The sequence below is a fragment of the Electrophorus electricus genome, chromosome 15 (assembly GCF_041902795.1).
Source record: "Electrophorus electricus isolate QZ-2024a chromosome 15, ASM4190279v1, whole genome shotgun sequence".
Classification (NCBI taxonomy): Eukaryota; Metazoa; Chordata; class Actinopteri; order Gymnotiformes; family Gymnotidae; genus Electrophorus; species Electrophorus electricus.
The window spans coordinates 10,093,619-10,113,515 of NC_137511.1; the positions used below are offsets into that span (position 1 = coordinate 10,093,619).

At 39.6% G+C, this 19,897-nt stretch overlaps 1 protein-coding gene across 2 annotated transcripts; it reads right to left on the minus strand.

Moving 5' to 3' along the window:
* Positions 1 to 674: 674 nt before the first annotated feature.
* On the minus strand, positions 675 to 19,694 carry opn4b (opsin 4b). 2 transcript variants are annotated; one of them, XM_081698067.1, is made up of 12 exons: positions 19,218 to 19,694; positions 16,885 to 17,021; positions 14,231 to 14,373; positions 13,510 to 13,643; positions 10,186 to 10,389; positions 9,515 to 9,686; positions 9,136 to 9,300; positions 7,610 to 7,717; positions 6,068 to 6,239; positions 5,737 to 5,946; positions 3,893 to 3,958; positions 675 to 2,895 (listed from the first exon to the last, which is right to left on the minus strand). In XM_081698067.1, the coding sequence occupies exons 3-12, from the start codon at positions 14,365 to 14,367 to the stop codon at positions 2,713 to 2,715; spliced, it is 1,551 nt and encodes a 516-aa protein (XP_081554193.1). In that variant the 5' UTR covers positions 14,368 to 14,373; positions 16,885 to 17,021; positions 19,218 to 19,694; the 3' UTR covers positions 675 to 2,712. The 2 variants fall into 2 exon arrangements, with proteins under 2 accessions (XP_081554193.1, XP_026858487.3); XM_027002686.3 differs by lacking the exon at positions 16,885 to 17,021.
* Positions 19,695 to 19,897: the final 203 nt, after the last annotated feature.

Here is a 19,897-nt window from a genome sequence, read left to right on the forward strand (position 1 = left end):
AACGTGCAGCATTCGAGTTATTATCTCTATTCCAAATATCCAGCATTGTTCTAATTTTCCATTTATCTTTTCACATTAATTGAACATCATACTCCACAAAAGGCAGGAAGTAGTAAATGGCGCAGGAAAACTTGAAAACTGTCTACTGTCGTTTACATGCGGTGATTGTGTGTGTTTGGTGAGCAAAGCTGAACTAGTGGCAGCCGGCTCATGGTTGAACCTCAGGGATTTATTTCATGCTAGTAATGGATTCACTAGTGGATGTCTCCACTGGGGTTGAACTCTGCTCCTGCATTAGCAATGGAACCCTAAACCTTTCAGGAAGACATTTTTTTCTGAAGCCAGAGGAGAGCTAGTTTCCTTCCTGATGTCACAAATGGAAAAGGTCAATCAGTAAAAAATTCTAAAACTTTTTGAATCTGTGGTAGTCACAAAGGATTTTTTTTACTGTTCTCAGATATTCTCAGCTCAGATAAACCCATCGGCATATCCTTATTTATCGAAGTCCAGTGCACATAATTTTGTCATTCATTTGGTTTTATTTAGAAATGTAAAATAACACAAAACATTAATAAGAATTTTAAAAATAATGTGAAACCATATTATTTTTTAGGATGGGCTATGAAAGTTTTTAACTATTCAAAGAAAGACGCATTTTAACCACTGTATATGAGCTAATAACTTTTATTAAGTGTATACATTTTGAATAAGATTCCATACATAACATAAACATAATAGTTTTTTTAATACCATATTAGGAAGCAATAAATATGGCTCATTCCCTGGTTAGCAGTATAATCTGAGCCAATCTGTGAGCTCAGAGTATTTTGTTTTTCTTGTGCAATGGGTCATGATATCACCATGGTTCTCTTTGCAATTGAATCTTATCTTCTAGACTCTTGACCTTAATACCAGAGCCTGCTATGAAAGTCGGATCTTGAGAGAAGCAGGTCACACCAATGCTGATAGGTGACCCACCAACTCCTGTCCATGGCAGAGAAACCTCAAAAACATGATGCCCTTTGTATAGACCTCATGCCTTTCATATCTCCATATATGACTATAAAAGGCTAATAAATAAAACACAGGGGATGAAAACACAAAATCAGAGGCTGTATAGGTTATGTAAACAAGATGCTGACAAACAGGAAGAAACAGGAATGAGGATGTGAGGCAGGGGGTTTGCCACTCTTAGTTGTGCTCATTGCTGACCTGCCAGAGCAGATCAGGCCCAGGTGCTGTTCCAACACCGTACACGAGGTTAGAGAGTAGCCACCAACGTGTCAAACAGACAGGAATTCATTAGCACTCTATTTATAACCCTTTACCCACAGACAAGTTCATTCTTCAAGGAATCATCAGATATGACTGATAACGGGCTCGTTGTGTACAGCGATCAAGCCATCTGGGACAGTTCTAGTTGGTAGAACTTCTGGCCCAGGACACACGAACACATGACTGATAAGACTGAGTGACAGGATATAAAGTACATGTTAAAAAAACACTCAGCAGCACATAATGAGTGAAGGGTAGTCAATCAATAGAACATTGCAACAGTCGGAAATGCAAGGCACTCAAAGATTGAACTGTGAATAAAAGGTTGCTTTAGCGATCCAAAAACATTACTTTGTGTAAATAGGACATGTCTTACAGCTAAATAAGGATGGCAAAAGGGGTAGATACCTAGTACGTGAAAGCAATGTCAAGCATTAGGCTGTGGAGACCTGTAGTCAATACAAATACAAACCATGAAATGGCTTAGCCCTTTCCCAAAAATTAATCGCGTTAAAAGCAATTTGTCTTAATCCCCCAGGAAGCAATGATGCTGCCATATTAATCCCACTAAAGTATCTGCAAAAATCCAGTAGAAAAGCAAATCCTTAATCTGAAGACTACAGTATGTTTTACTGTGACCTTATGACCAGTGATTTAAATGGCTGCAAATTAAGGATTAACATGGATGTGAATGATTTTTAATTTCATTCCAGTAACAGTGGCATAATTTAAAGACAGACTATCAATAACTCATTCTGAATTATTTACTTTCACAAAATTACACGCTGTAGCTAACTACACTATAGCTGTTCACTAAAGGCTAGGAAAACTATGTGTTGAGGTTCATATTACATATTACATATAACATATTGCACAATAACACATTTTTACAGTATACATCATACACTGTGATACATATGTAGGATTATGTGTTTACAAATTCTTAATAAACAAAAATGCTCATTTACTTCTTGAAAGTAAACCAAAAAAAGAAAAATGTGATAGAATCCATTAGGTGGGAGTTTGAGGATAGCTTTTCCTACCTTGAAAAGCATTCTGCCTATTTCTGAAAATCAACAATGTCTATTCTGCATCACAGAGATGCAGTTTAATGAGCAGGAAAATGGCTGAAAATCCTTTCTTTGTGATTAGTAGAATGGCGAAAGGTGTGTCCACTCCTGGAGCTAAAGCTCCCCAGCCATTTTGGTGCCCAGTTTTGCCAGAGACCATAGCAAAGGAAGAGACTCTAGTCCAAACTTTGCCTTGACCCCTGTGCACTGTGACTGTTCAAACATTTAACAGACAACTGCAAAACTAGGTGACTGATCAAATAAATATGTTTTATGTACATTCTTGTAAGGAAGGATGAGAGAAAAGGTGGAGACGGCTTTTGATGGCACACATGCTGTTCAGAGGAATGGCAACAGTAACAGTACTTCAAGGCAGTGGAAGGCTCATGAGATCCCCAGAGATGGGTTCCATGGCATCAGAGGAGAGCAGGGAAGAACCAGGCAGGCATTTAGAAGGGTGGCCACTTGCCCCTTCTGACCAGAGAACAGGCATGGACTCAGAGCTTACAACGATAGAGGGAATCGTAGCCGAGATCATCTCCTGCTCGACCTAATCCAAGATCACACATAACACAAAAAAGAATGTGCGAATGACAGTGAATTAACAGTGATTATATAACCATCTTGTATAGCTACACATTTCTGACCTAATCTCACAGTTCATAACACTGCTTATTTTGGTTATGCCTAGATGAATTAAGAAAAAAAGGTCAACACAATGCAAAAAGCCCAAGCTGAAGCAGGATAATGGAAGAAAGAAAACCCTGCTAGCACAAGAAACAAAGGGCCATTGGGCCCTAAACAGCAAGGTAATTTTCTCACACAGTGAGCTCACCAGCCTCAGCATTGGAGGCAGTGGAGACACTTGGGCACTCTGGCAGGACCTGTCTAAGGGCAGGAGGGGCAGCCCCTAAGGCTAGGTGTCAACCAGGCACTGTCAATGGAGATTCTCTGTTAGAAGTACAGCAATTCATTTGTTGTGGTCGGTATGGGATTATTTCTGCTGGGTTTGAGAAGAGGAGTCTCTTGCATTCACAGATCTGCGGTAAACTGCAGGTGCTGCTCTCTGTGGGCGGAGCTGACCATGCTTAGCAGGCGGCTGCACCTATATGTATGTAACCCTCCAAAAAGTCACCTACATAATGAAAGGTGCCTCCACAAAAAGGTATCCAAAAGTTGGCTTTGGTCAACATAAAACAAATATCTCAACTATACGTGATTCACTTTTAAACTCTGTAGCTCAACACATATGATTAGCTTTAATAATAACTAAACCAGAAAGGCTTTAATTGTTTAACCTGCATTAGTAAGTACAAGATATGTAGACCAGTGATGGAAAAGCAGTTGAATAAGGTCATCTTTATTGGGTTTTACAGTTTGGGCTCTAAAGCGCTTTTTAAAAGTTTTAATGTTTTAAAACAACAGCCTTCTTTATAGCCTTAATATTTAGTATGTAGCAACAGCAGATAAGTTTTTACTTTAAAACAAAATTCCACTTGCATGTTTATTGCCTGAGCTACACACAGGATGAATATCAGGGCACTTACAGTGGCTGGTGCACAACTGGAGTCGCTAACCTCAGGCACGGATATGTCATCTTGATTTGCCACCATCTGTGGTTAATGAGTCAGTGTTATCAACAGATCTTCTTATTCAACAAGTTCCATTAGTTATACTCAAGCAGCATAGAATATTTACACATGTACAGTATATGTAATTTCAATATGACCAAAACCTCATAGTTCTTTGTATTTCAGCACACGCACCTCCACCTCCATGTCCTGTCAAAATCGTAATATCTTCTTTGCATGTTTCTTATTGTGTGTTCAGCTGGTGAGAAGAGCGCCCCTCACCGGACACATTTGCCACCCGCTGAGCCAGAATATCTGGTCATAAAGCTATTTATGGAGGATTATCTTAAAGACCAACAGTTTAGGCCCAGGGACCTCGCTTTCATCACACAGTAAGTGAACGCTATTCCTTTGGTCCAGTTCAAACCTTAACCACTTAATGATTCATGTCACATGACCTAAATTAACCTGATCCTTTGGTCCACATAGTGATGTGGCCTCATTAAAATGTATTTGTAATGTCATATGGAGGCAGAGGCAGAATGCTGAGGTGAGCTCTGATGCGTAACACAGAGTTCATTGAACACGCAACAAACAAGAAACAAATGCAAAGCACTCTGCTGAACGATAGCAAAACGAAACACTAAACGACAGAATGGAAAACACGACAAATAACTGCAGGCACAATTGAGTAGGCTGAAGAACAGCGTATGTGTAGTTAAACACCAACAGACACAAGAACAGACACGAGGCTGGCTTTAAATACACAAGCTGACAAGGAGTGTAACTAGTGACAGATGCAACAAATGACAAACTAATAAGGGAAAAAACACACACACACTTATGACGACAAACATCAATGAGACGCTAGACAGACTTGAGGGGGAGGAGTTGAGGAGAAGGGGCCATTACATTTACCCTTCAGGACTCATTGGGCAGGAAGGGACCAAAATCAACAGTTGGGTCTAATCTCAGCATCTCTTTGTAAATTATTACCTTGCCATATAAAATATATTTTTAAATTGTTTTTTTTGGTTTTTTTTGGTTAATCTTATTATGTACAAAGCATACAACACATTATTGCTCTTGGGTACAGGTAAATTTGGGGGTATTGGAAATAGATTTATTCAGTGTATTAACACAGGGAAATAATTAGTGTTCATTACACTATGTTAAAATAGGGTCCTTAAGAATTATTAGAACAATGAAAAATGTACTGTGTGCATGTTAATTCTACGAGGAACACAAACATGTGAGTACAAAGAGAATGGAGAAGGGAGAAGATTACAATGCTTATAAATTGTTACAAGGTCCTAAGTATATCAATATAAATAACATCTAAAGACTCCCAATAAATTAATAAACCATGGTGGAAAGATAAAAACTAAGATTTATTTAACTTAAAATTGAAGACAGGAAAGCATCTTGATCTGATGAGTAAAAAGATCAGACAGACACCTAATGGAAACACCTTGGAAATCTCAAGCTGTGATAGCACAGCTACCTCAAGTTAGTCTCCTTTAATATCATGCAGTCAAAACACTGCAAAAATGCTTCATAAGCATAGACTCCTGATATAGCTTTTAGCTGTGTCAGTTAAAAGTTTCTGCTTGCATAATTTTCATTATGGAATTAATGCCATGTAATTTTCTGTGTGTAGCATTACAGGGTGTAACTGAAATTTCTCTTCCCTGGAAGTCTAGTCATTTTAGCAAATATTATTAGAAACATTACAACCTCCCCGCTGGTCTTTCACTAACCCAGGTATAAAGATCTGCTGGGTACTACTGATAATCAGGAGGGTGACGGTGTGGACTCACACTCATACTGATGTTGGCACTGTCGGTGTTGTTCAGAGCCGGTCCAACAGAACTGTGTGTGTGTTTCCTGTCAAAGCCACCCGAGTTGTGGCCCTTTGTGTTCTCTTTCACAGAGCATCCGTGTTTCAGCTCGGCCAGCTCCTTACGGAGGTCACAGGACACCTGACGGCTAGCCAGACATGACAGGTCTTCCTCTGTGTTCATCAAGCCCTGAAAGAGAAATGCACAAAGCAATAGAAACTATGGCAGCCTCCTAGCAGGAGAATGTGCCCAGTGGACAGCATGACTCTGCAGGAGTGCTAACGGCTGGCGTGGGGAGAGGCACTCATACGGTCTCGCTCTCGGACGCGGAGGAAAGGCGGGACTTGGTAGAGCAGTGCAGGTCATTGCTGGTGTTGATCGTGGAACGGCGTGTGGACGTGAAACTGGTGCTGAGGAGACGGCCTCCACGCGGCACGCACAGTAGTGCTCCCAGGCAGGGGATGAACGTGGCCAAAGCAGACCTGTCGCAGGATAGGGGAGGGAGTGCACAGGGAGGCAGCATATGACAGATGGGGAGAAAAACCAAGGTTAAAAAAAGAAGAAAGGAAGAAAAACAAAAAAAAACTGATTGAAATACTCATAAGGAAAAAACACTGTACTATAGTAGTGTGTGTGTGTGTGTGTGTGTGTGTGTGTGTGTGTGTGTGTGTGTGTGTGTGTGTGTGTGTGTGAGCTAATTATAAGGGCATCATCAAGCTATCAGAGCTAAAAGATGATTTGACTTTTATTTAGAGGTATATGGCAACCTTTAGGCAAAAAGGTTACTAAAGTAACTAAATTAAATGTCCTAGAGAGCACTCCAGAGTCCACAGCTCTTCACTTGTGTTCTCCTTGTATGTGAACAGTGATCATACAATGTAAATAAGGCTCTAGGGCCCTGCTGTCCTTAGCGCAGCCAGACTTGAATATTACACTTATTACAAGCACAGGGCTTATTTGAATGTTTTCTTTGCACAGTGAACCTTCTTGGACAGATGCACAGATCCATTGTTTATTAAGCCCGGGTGCACTGCCCTGTCTGAGTCGTGACACTGAGTCCAGATTCTATCTTCTGATTTATATTATTTCAGAACACTGAAGGCAACTCACTCATAAAGACAAAGGATTTGTCAGGATCGCCAGCAGGTATTCACTTTCCCTGCCAGCGCAGCCTCACCTGCTGATCAGGGCTATAAGCCACTTCACGAGCACAGCCTCACCTGCTGATCAGGGCTATAAGCCACTACACGAGCACAGCCTCACCTGCTGATCAGGGCTATAAGCCACTACACGAGCACAGCCTCACCTGCTGATCAGGGCTATAAGCCACTACACGAGCACAGCCTCACCTGCTGATCAGGGCTATAAGCCACTACACGAGCACAGTCTCACCTGCTGATCAGGGCTATAAGCCACTACACGAGCACAGCCTCACCTGCTGATCAGGGCTATAAGCCACTACACGAGCACAGCCTCACCTGCTGATCAGGGCTATAAGCCACTACACGAGCACAGCCTCACCTGCTGATCAGGGCTATAAGCCACTTCACGAGCACAGCCTCACCTGCTGATCAGGGCTATAAGCCACTACACGAGCACAGCCTCACCTGCTGATCAGGGCTATAAGCCACTACACGAGCACAGCCTCACCTGCTGATCAGGGCTATAAGCCACTACACGAGCACAGCCTCACCTGCTGATCAGGGCTATAAGCCACTTCACGAGCACAGCCTCACCTGCTGATCAGGGCTATAAGCCACTTCACGAGCACAGCCTCACCTGCTGATCAGGGCCATAAGCCACTTCATGCTACAGCAGCACTGATGAGCTTGAGAGCAGAGCAGCACAGTACCTGTATTTTGGGTGGGTGATGGCATAGATGATGGGGTTGTGGATGGCTGAGGCCTTGGCGATGACAGCAGGAACAGAGTTCATATAGGGTGTGAGCATGTCAGCATATCTGCAGAGAAAAAGGGCCAGACAAAATAGTCACATTACACACCATTGCTTAGCTCGTTTACTGCCCGTGTCAGCTTCATTACCCTGTACTGAAGGAGAAAAATGGGGGAAATTGCTCCTTCCTGAGGCTTATCCTACCTCAAACTTGCCTCGGTGGTCAGAGTCTCAATAGCAGAGGGAGTTTCTCTATAGAGTACAGTGCACCAGGGCCTAAATAACTATGCAAAGCTAAAAGACCACTGTGTTTAATACATCTTAATTAGACTGTTCTTTAGTAGCAATTTAGTTTAGTAGACATTTAATAGCAATTTATGCCAGTTACATTTATCACCACCTTTAGTTGATGCTAGGAGATAAGGTTTGCCATTACTTAATCTGCCTTTGTGATTTAACAGTCAGCTATAATTTTTTATATCTGTTTATTAGTAAAATGTTTTTAAATGCTTGCACAATAACATAAAGCCTGAAATATGACAACATTAAAAATTAACATAGAAATCAAGAAAACTGTCCTCAGAAATTATAGTCTACTGCCAATTCTGCTACAAGGACCTTTAACAATTTTTGAACATGACCTGATCTCACAAGATTTTTCCAAATTCTTTGTAAACTGAAATTGCACTGTGCACATTTCTATTGTCCATATATCTCTCTCAGTGAAGTAACTTGGAAGCAGAGCCTAAGCAGCACGGCATAGTTGGAGGTGGATATAGAAAAGCATTATGAGATTGCCATTATATTTAGCTTTGGTCTTTGGAAGCATCTTTGTAAATGAGAATGAATATTGTTTTAGGATTTGATTGATCAATCTGGGCTTTTCATGTGTTTGGTTGTGTAGAGCCTAGCTGTTTACAGATGGCAAAGGAAACAATGCTGGAGTTTTCATTTAATCGAAACTAGTTTTCTTTTTGCTAAGGTTTGTGATTTAACACCAATATTATAATCACAGTAATAAAACTGCTAAGTCAAACTGAAAATAAAGAATATCACAAATGATCTGCAATGAAAGTCTAAGGAAAACAAAATAGTTTATTCAGTTTATTCTTTTTCTGTGTTTACTGAATGAAGGTCATGAGAGTAAAAGTGCAAGTAGAAAGGTACTATAACTGTAATGTGTGTCATAGAGCTTCTCTGCACTCCATTTATTTATAAAGTAACTCCTTTCTGTCACCATATTCAGTCTAATTTTAAGAAAGAATGAGAAATCATTAATACCATAATTTCTGTCTTGTTTAAAGGACAGACACTTCTACTTTTCAGACATTTAAAAAATATAAGGCAAACTCACAAAACACGTGGCTGGGGAAACATTCCTTTACAGAATACACATAAATGTGTTGCATGTGACAAGGCGCAGTGTTGTACAATAAATGTCAAGCACAGGAGCTAAATGACACAGATGTAAATATTCATTCTCACCCTGCGAAAGCAGTCAGGGCCACACAGGAATATGGAGACCAGGAGATGACATACAGCAGTATGACTATGAGAGCCACTTTTGCCATCTTCCACTCACTCTTAAGTCGCTTGAACTTTCTTGAGTCTTCGGTGGTTCCCCCGTCCCGATTGATTTTCTCCACAGCGCTGTAACACACACACTCACACACGCACACATAATCACAATCACACATTCACTACATTACACAAGCTATACAAACAGTATTAACATAAGTATTTTTTCAAATGTTACGTAATATTGGATGTTTAATCACATATTTCGCCTGCTCAGTGCAAATCACTGCATCCTGTGAACCCCTGGATCTGCTGTCTAGAGGAGGAGTGTGCCAACGAAACTGACCTGGTGGTGTTCCGAATGGTGCGGAAGATGCACATGTAGCAGTAAATAATGACAAACAGGGGGATGAAGAAGACAAAGACAAAGAGCATCATTGTGTAGGCGCGTACAGATGGAGTAAAGGTCACATAGTCCCACGTGCAGGATGTCAATAGACCCTCAGGAACATATGCACCTAAGAGGCACAGGACACAAGAACATGACACTCTATGAAACATAACCCCTTAACCTTTTTCTTTTTCAAATCAGTGAGTATTGTCAGCCATGCAGACTTTCTGAAAGTAGGCATTTATTACTTTATCTAATAAGATAAATATTAATAAATATCAGTGCTCTGTTTCTTACTTTCCTTACTAAGGCTGCAGTATCTTTTGAGATAGCAGTATTCAGTTTTCATACCTGAAAAATACTGGCTTTTACTTTAAATTACTTTTAATTAATTGCATTTACTTCATACACATTACATTTCAGTAACATGAGAGATTTATCTCAAGTACTCAAATCAAAATAAAAATATTTGAATAAATATCTTTTTTAGTAATATTTTTAAAATGATTTTCAAACATTTCACAGAGCGCTATATACTCATTATACTGTAATCCTGCATGCTTACTGGCTCCATGAGTGTGTGTGTGAGAGAGAGACAGAGGAACCGAGTGAGAGAGAACACTCACTCCACCCAAAGAAGGGAGGAAGGCTCCAGCTGATGGTGTACATCCAGGCAGCAATGAGGATGATGAGGGCGCGTTTGTGTGACATCTTGCCAATGGAAGTCAGAGGTCGGGTGATAACAAAGTATCGATCCACTGCAATAATCATGAGTGTGATCATTGAGCAGATTCCAAAGAGAGCACCACAGAATGCATACAGCTCACAGCCTGCAGGAGGAGAAAGAGATAAAAACAGATTCAGTTCAACAAATGTTTTCATTGTTATATGCCACAGCTAGCCATTGTATACCTAGTTACATTAATTTCAAAACATGGAAATCAGTTCGCTGGCTTGATCACATCTATACAGCAAAGTCTGCAAAGTGCCCAGTGTTAACAGCTAGTGTGTGGGTCAGATGGACCTATGGAAACACTGTAGGTGTTTATTTTGCCTCAATCATAATGGAAATGCCACTTCTGGTAAACAATGCATGTACCAAAACACCTAACTTGAAATTAGAATGTTAGTATTACAAATTAGTATACAATGTTTGAGTGTTAGAATAATGATTATAAGATTAAACCCATATTGCAGGACTCCATACTTTGAAAACATCAAGAATAATCTCACCTCGACCAAAAAGATACTGCTAACAGGAAGTATGAGATTTCCCCAAAGCTGCTCTCACTCTGTACTGTAGAGCACAGATTAAAAAATGTTGCTTAACTTCAAATAAAGATATTATTCAAATAAATAATGCATTTTAATGCATCGGACATGACTGGCATTCAGAAGCACCCTTACTGTTTTATGTAATAGATGGTATACACAGCTGCTATATACTATTCCTGGATTAGGACATACTATGCATAGATTAGCCCTAGAAAAGATGTGTAGCTGTGTGGCTGTTTTCAATAGTGTGCACTAGCGTCGGGGCATGCTTGAAAAAGCTTCATCTTCATGAGAACTTAGCTCAGAACTCACCCATGCACACACACATGTGTCTGTAGGCCTGTAGGTTTGTTTTGTATGTCTACAGAGATATCCTATCTGAGGCTTGAACTAGTCTATGGCAAAATCAAACATTTCCATGTTTACCATCACAGTTCAGTGGAGAGGCACTTCAGAAATTCAGAGTCATTTCATGTTATTTGAAATGTCAGAGTCATTGTCAAAAAGGTTACACAGCCCTACATATTTACACAGCCACATTTTTACACAACTGTTAAATACATCAAGGCACGTATGGCCTATAGTAATTTCAGGTAAATACATATCGCTTTAAAGGTGTGATGTCTATATGACTGGTATATTTGTCTGTATGGAAGCTCCATTCCTACTGATACTCATTTGGGTCAAAAGCAGAGGTGGCAGTCATCTTCTGGCTACTGAATGCTGTGTTTTTGGGTGAGGTGGTGTGTATGTTCTTCTCCGTGACTGGGAGTCAGCACTATACTTATTGTATTCAGTGTTGCATGCACACTCACTTACCACGCTGTCCACCAGCAGATGACTTAATGAAAGTGATTCATACCAGAAGGAGCTGATGCATTTACCTTCAGTACTAACATTTTCAGTATAAACTTAGAGCAAGGTATGGAAGGAAACATAGATAACGAGAGAGAAAAGTGAGAGAAAGAATGGACTTTCAAATAGGAAATGTTTAAAGATTTAAGAACAGCAGTGATCAAAGTCTCCACAGTCAATCCAGCTAATAAAATATGTGCTTATTTATTATTGAGCATTCATTTAAGGCAACTCAAAATACCACAGCATCTTCTTTCACATTTCAGTAATATAAAGCCTCCAATGTGATGTCACAGTTTCCAGTCAGATGATTTGTAGAAGTCAGTGAACATTAGTGTAGGGAGATTGGTTTACATAAAAAAATGTTTACACTAGCTTCAAAATTCATCTACTTTCACCACCAACCACCAGCTTTGTTTCTTTGCCAATGGATGATGGTGTAATTTCATTAGATTTTTCAATTTAATTGCATTTGAATTGAGTTTAACAGGTACTCGAGTGTTTTAAAAAGATGATAAATATTAAAAATTGCTTCATATTGAAAAATGCTTCAATAAAGATTCTCCAAAAAGTTTGATATGGGAGAATATGTTGTTAACATGTATGTATTAAGATGTTATTAAATTAACTTTATTCATACAAGGTAATTATACAATTGCCCATAGACAGGAACAAAATCAAATTAAAGTCTAATGTTTTAGCCTTAGAATGGTTAACCTAAGTACAAATGCAGTTAAAACATCACAAGTGCACTCTAGTAAAATGGTCCTGATTTACAGAATCTATTATAAAAAGGACCACAAAATAAATTGGAACTTTAAAACCTTTTTAACTTTTACTTATTTATGTTTCCAACATAACTACATTGCTAATTCACATAGCAAAACTAATTATGTAACTGTAATTATGATTTTTTGATGACTGTCAAATATGATTAGACCAAATTAGTTTACTGTTAAACTTTTATGGATGAAAGGTAACAGAAACTTTAAGCATCTGTCATAATTTTACATGCTAACTGAGATTGTCTTTATTAGCTGTACTTTTCTTTAGAAACCAGTTTGACAGCAACATAGTAATTGTTTTCTGAAATAAAGACAATAAACACTCCTTCATGTCATTCTATTTAAAACCAAAGACTAAAACAGCCAAATATTTTTTCTTCTTCTTTTAAATATTAACATGCATTCCATTTTTCCTCAAATGTTCATTATTTTTGGACAAAACGGAAACTAGAAACAGGTAAATGTAGCTTGACATCAGGGTGAACCATAACCTTTATCAAACACACAGACTGTGTAAGATATTGTCAGGATTGAGTCCTCTAAAATTTAACCTCAATCTGCAGAATCCACACAGGTTTCCATCTACTTTCAACATCATTCAGATGGTTTATAAGTACTTGGTGCAAGAGCAGAGAGAGCTTATAACATTTATGGCATTTTGCTGACATTTACACTTATGGCATTTAGCCTACACTTTTATCCAAAGCAACTTACAATTATAACTGAGCACAACTTGAGCAATGGAGGGTTAAGGGCCTTGCTCAGGGGCAACCTGGCAGTGGTGGGGCTTGAACCAGCAACATTCTGATTATAATGCAAGTACCTTAACCACTGAGCTACCACTAACTGATAATCATCAGTTCAATCATCATCAAGAATACTACTTAATCAATGAATGTTCAAGGGCAGCTTCTCAGACATCAACCTCTTTAGCATCTGCCAAAGAAGCTATGATGGCCTTGAAGTGAGCCATTAAAGGAGACAAAAGAAGAGTGTGAATAAGATGAGTGGATATATGGCTATCTGTGAGATTACCTTTCTCGCCAAAGATCCATCTCTTGTGCATGCTGGTGATGAAAAAGGTGGGTGTCTGGGTGACACACATCAGGAAGTCGGCGACAGCCAGGTTAATAATGAACATGTTGGCTGGGGTTCTGAGACTTCTACTCCTGCAAAAGCACATGCAGAAAAGAGCAAGAGATGGTAAGATTGAGCCCTGCAGTTTAGACACAAGTCATGTTGGGGTCTTCTGGCTTTTCCTCTGGGACACTTTAAGCAGATACCTGGGAGACAGGTGGCTACAGGCAGGGGAGACAGATATGCTTTCATACTGTGATCATTGTCATATTCTGGAGTGGCACCATTTCCCTGGGTCTCAGAGAACTATCTATACCTGAGGCTGTGACAATGCTTTGATATATTCCATCAATTAGAGAACTATAGCCTACATAAGTACACTTCTTGTCCGGTTGCAACACTGTGGTTTATAATGCAGTTGCAAGTCTAGTTTACCAAACTTTGTTTACAAAAACTAGTTTACAAAACGTCATCCTAAAAGGTCAGATGGATGAACTCTTCCCCAACAGACTTATCCACACTGATGTCATACTCTGACACTTTATTTTCACTCATACTGGTTCAGTATAATTTGCAGTGACATTTTGTAGTTCATTGTGTACATTCTCCTTGGCATACATTCTCCTTGATAGTAGATCTCTAGGGGCAAACAGAGAGAGATGATTCTCTTAGAGCTTACTTGCTGAAGGCGTAAATGACTAGGAAGTTGCCAACCATCCCAGTGATGCCAATGACTAAAATAACACAACCAATAGTGTAGTGGGCGTGGTCTGGAACATGCACAGTGGGAAAAGGTTTTGCGACATCCTGAACCATGGCCACCTGTGAGTGAAGACAAGCAAAGTACATGTAAGACATCAGAGTCAGAGTTCATTTTGGGGCACATCTCTGAACTACTCCACATGAGGTCCCATTCTTGCAGGAATGTTCAGCTGGCAAAGCAACTCTTTCAGCAGTACAGCAAGCACACGGTCCTACAACTGCTCTGATTTGTTCATAGACTCAACCAAAAGCTTTTATAAGAATGCTGTAACTTCAGGGAATAAGCACATCTCCCATGGCTGGCACAGAGCGCCCACTCTACAGGACACTGCAATTAGCCAGTGCAAAATTTTCAATGCTGCAGCATCTGTGTCTCCCAGTGCCACTTTACCCATTCGCTGGTCCATCCACGCATGAACTGTTCTATTGATTTTGCCTCACCCAGACTGAACTGGGTCTTGGAGAGGTGGGCAGATACAAATTTATATTTGCAAGCCTGCAGCATTTACATTTGCATTGCAGTCTGCATACTTCAGAAAACATTGCAGAATTGATGAGTTTATAATCTCACTCTGTAGTGCAGTATTAAGGAGTTCATAATCTCACTCTGTAGTGCAGAATTAATGAGTTTATAATCTCATTCTGTCGTATCTTCTTTGTGTGTGATATGACTGGGTTGGAAAAAATAATGCTGACAATTTTTCAAATCTATTTCCAATTTTTTTTTTCATTTTGGTTTTCATGTCAATAATTTTGTGACGAAATAAGCAAAAATTCAGAAAAATGGAATATAATTAAGGCAATCATACAACAGAGGACTTTTATTTCTGACATTTATAGTGTTGAATTTTATATGCGGTTCACTGTGGGATAATCATTAGATACAGTTCTCAGTAGGGTAACGGCTAGATACACCCTCCATGTGTGACAAAGTAGGTAGCAATAGGCAGGGAATATACATGGAGGAACATTACAGAGAGACACAGAGTGCTATGTGGCATGATTGTTAATAAACCCGGTGCTGTACTACAGCAACAATCTCTTTTTATTAACTGAAGCCAACACTCAGTCTATAGTATAAGTTCTGTTTTCATTGTAAGAAGGGGTTAATCCTATATTAATATTTTGAGATAATATGTGCCATTACCCAAATGGAAAAGGCCAGATAGAATGTGTTTCATTACATGACAAATGTCACAATTTTTCCTCCTGTGTTCCTTTGCTCTCTTTTTAAGTATACTTGCAAACATGTCTGTAGTACTAAAATGCACCAAGATCTAGCGGTAAGCATTTGTCAGGTGGTTGAAATTGATTAAAGTTGAATATAAGTGTTTGAAGTGGACTGTGGCTACTTTGCATATACCTGAATCACAAAATGACATGACCCTGCCTGCTTCTCAACATCTACTGAGCTTGGCCTAAATCTCCATGTTCCAGGCTCAGCTTTTCAGCAGAGGATCTCGGAGGAACTCTTAAACACTTCCAGAATGAAAAATGAGTCCCCAGTGACAGAGTCTGGGTGTAGAAAAGTTTACTGAAAAATACCATGGGGCCATAGAGACAAATAAGTGCTCTGTCATGGTCAGACAGACTAAAAACTGGCCTTTCTTGTAAGGCTAAACAGATATCTGAACAGAAATCTTACGTAATAGTTTTTACAGTGTTCATTAAACTCTTAACCAGACATGTGAGTTTAACTAATCAGCTAAAAGAATATAAGAGGAAATCAAATGCTGATTGGTTGCATATAATGAATAATCAGAGAAGCAACATCCCCTGGATGAGAAGGAAGATCTACTAGAATTTAATATATAACAACTAAGCACATGTCCCAGCCTCAACTCATCAGGTTTGGACCTTGATTGTTTAGCACATAGCACCAGCTCTGCTCTGTCATGTCCAAGCTGTGAAACGAAGAGTTACCAAGGGTCCCTGGTGCAGAGGCTATGGGCCACTGAAAGCTTTTTCTTCTTCCCTGTGTTGACATACATTTCACTGTTGATATTCCATTAGACATCAGTGTTGCTTCCGTAACCTCCATCCTAAGAGAGCAGAGACAGACTGACTTGTCTCTGAGCTCAAGGTGAGTAATAACATAAATGTGTACCTATAAAACACTCCATCTTGTATCTGCATTTGGCAATCTTCCAGTTCCCATACCTCCTGTACCAAAGGTCCAACAGAATAGCAATATATTCAAGTCAAATTGAAGGAAAATGTTTGTGTTTTTGTTGGGTTTGACACTCAAATAGACTTAAATATTGACCCCAAAATTCATCTCAAGTCATTATTTCTGGAAAGCTGGATCCAGACAGGCTTTCATGCTGACATGTTTAATCCCCAGATGTCAGTGATATTAATGGCTTTTCTTTTAGCTTTATTGATAAGGGATTAGAGATTAGAACACAGAGGCATATGCTGTCACAATGGGGACAAATCTGCAGAAAGCAATTGAACAACTTCAACAGTGTCACCATTACTCAAACACAGGCTGGGGTTCACGACAGAGAGCCTTATCAGTAATGCACAAGGGGCTCATGCAACAGCAGCAAAATAAAGAAAGAACATTACAGTGTATTTGTTCCCAGGGGAAGAGGAGCTCAGAAGCAAGCCAATCCTTCAGCAGAGAGCTGAAGTGAATGATCAAGAAGTTGACGTGAATGATCAGAGTTCGGCTGCGTAGCTGCTCTAGTGACAGGGGACACAACCTAAAGAATAATGACAGTGAAATCACAGAACAGATCATGAGTTAATGGATCCCTTCCACTCAGCTGATTTAACTTGAGGCACTTTAAGATGAGACACAGCAGTGCTCACCACTCGGACCTTTCTGCAGTGTCAGAGGTCTTGGAAAGACCACCACTTTACAAAAGGATGTATCGGTGCTCTTTCAAAGCTGAGTTTAATGTCCTAATCAGTGACAATGGTCAATGATGAAGCAATGCAGGCATCCCATGTGCAGGACAGTCAGCTATCTATTGGAGAAGAGTCCTAATGGAAGACTAACACAGTCACACTCCTGCCACATCACACAAACCTTGATTAAGGTCAATCATTTTTGTGGACGGGATACACACCTGTTTAGACCGGTTTGTAGTTCACTGACAAGAAAGATATGCACAGATAAACTGAACTGTCCCTTGTGTGTGAATTTCTTCAAGCCTTTACTTAAGTCTCAGAGTAGATGGATATTGGAGAAGGCAAAGTCAGTAGTGCTGAAACTGACATATCATTATATACATGCAATGCAAACAATTTATGTTCTTGAGAAAAAAGCTGACACTTTATTGATCCCAAAGGAAACTGCAGCATCACTGGACCAACTGCAGTCAGCACATGCATCTGCAGTCTTTCTTAAATTTATTTGCCAGCTAGAGCAGTGCTAAGGACCTGTGTCCAAATATTAAAAAAGTAAAATTATCATATTTACTATATTGCTTTAATATCCAGGGGTAGTGGGTGGGGACTTTGGGCTTGTGGGATTTATGTCATAACACTTAGGTGAATAAAATATATGTAACAGCACAGAGAAGCATTAAAAATGCTTATGGTTATGTCCTATCTAAGTTTTTGATAAAACATTTGCATATCTTTAGCACCTCTAATGATCTTGATTAACAGTTTCTGTAGGCATATTATTAGTAATATTAGTGCAGACAGATGTAGTCAAAGGCAATGCCAGAATTCCTGGGCACTGCAAGAAAATTGTCACCTATACATGACATATAATGACATCTATAATCCCTAGAATATTCCATATTCCATTACCTATCTTTGGGCCCTCTGAATCAACTGTAAATAGTGATGTGGAGATGAAGAATGGCTTAAGTCAATCACAAATTTGTGAGTTTCTTTCACTTTTGATGAAAAAATTAGGAAACGTTAATTCCAAAACAATTACATAAACATGACTTTATGGTAAATTTGACATATTTGGAAGGAGGCAATTCAACGCAAATATTGAAGTACACACATCCCTTCTCCCCATATCTCCACAGATCTCTCAATTTCTTATCAATACAACCTTGATATATTAAAAAAAATGCTAGTGACCAATGCTGCAGCCTTCCAAAAGGAAAACTAAATGAATCTCCGCCTGACGAAAGTGCATAGCCTAAGTAAAGATCGGATTTTTACCCAGTCTCTGTGATGTGTTTCCCTAAAGTAAATTGTAAATTTAAATACATATGTAAGGTTCGCTCAACCAAGATCACAGTGAAGTTCAAATGCAATACAAAAGAGTAATGCAGAGTAAGGGAGATTCAAAGCAGTTCCAGTTCCACTGTTATTCTACCTACAGGTTTCGATCTGTAAGTTCTAAAACATGCCACTTAGCAGCAAAGACCGTTTGTTTCAGTTTTGGAAAATTTGCCATTAAAAAGTAAGGATTAAAAACACTCTCTCTCTCTCTCTCTCTCTCTCTCTCTCTCTCTCTCTCTCTCTCTCTCTCTCTCTCTCTCTCTCTCTCTCTCTCTCTCTCTCTCTCTCTCTGTATATATATATATATATATACAGCAATTTAAACGAATCAGCTTTGAATGTGACGGTCGTAAATTGCTCCCATCTTACATGTAGTTATCAAGTTCTACAGAACACATCCATGTCTTAGAATCTACCTGCCAACCGCAAAGAATATTGATATATGAAACTTTAATAAGTTTCAATAAGCTTGAGCAGAGGCGCGTGACGGATACCAGCTATCCACGCAGGTTCTTATATTTACGTACGCAACTTCTTTAAAAAGGGTAGTTAAACTGTGTTTAGCTATTAAGTGAAAAGTTGTATTGTCATAGATAATCTTTACAGAGAGAAACTTTACATTTCACAATGATCAAACTCTAAGCAGTAAAAGTAGAAAAAAAAGTGCGGTTTGCATCTGGAAAATAAAGTTCTCGTCTTCTTACCGAAGTAGCGACCGTGGGCTGTTCTATTACCACCGCGCTAGAATTCCATGGCGCAGGTGTCTTCCCGGCTGCGCTGGGGATTCCCGAAGCGCTCATCGCGGAGAAGGCAGGACGCACAAATAGAAGATTAGACAGAAGAAATTTAGAGCGTCTGTTTCAGTTTTGGAAAAATTCCCATTAAAAATTCGAAAAACTACGGGTGTGATTTGGAAAATTATATTCGTCGTTTCCTAAGGAACCCAGAAGTAACCGTTAACAGAACCAACTATGCATATGATGAATTGGTCAGTGTACAATAAACGTGTACGGGAGTGCACGCAAATGTGCAGTTAGGCTTTGCAGTGCCTTGAACTAACTCAAGCACCCTGAATTCAGCTAAGCCATTCATACCCCCACCTACAATATAATGTAAGCCTGCATGCTCACTGGCTCCATGAGTGTATATGTGCCAGAGTATTTATGTGTGTGTGTGTGTGTGTGTGTGTGTGTGTGTGTGTGCGCGTGTGTGTGTGTGCGTGTGTGTGTGCGTGTGTGTGTGTGTGTGTGTGTGTGTGTGTGTGTGTGTGTGTGTGTGTGAGGGAGAGAGAGAGAGAGAAAGACTGAGAGACAGAATTCACTCCACCCAAAGATGGGACGAAGGCTCCATGGAGGTCAAAGTATCCATTTAGTGTAGTAATCAC

Excerpts from the sequence above, each read along its gene's own strand:
- opn4b (XM_027002686.3), bottom strand. The coding sequence starts at position 19,313 with ATGAGCGCTTCGGGAATCCCCAGCGCAGCCGGGAAGACACCTGCGCCA. Across the intron at positions 9,301-9,514 it reads ACCATTCGGAACACCACCAG|CGCTGTGGAGAAAATCAATC; the intron begins GTCAGTTTCGTT and ends TGTGTGTTACAG. Across the intron at positions 3,959-5,736 it reads GTGCCAACATCAGTATGAGT|ATGGTGGCAAATCAAGATGA; the intron begins GTGAGTCCACAC and ends CATTAACCACAG.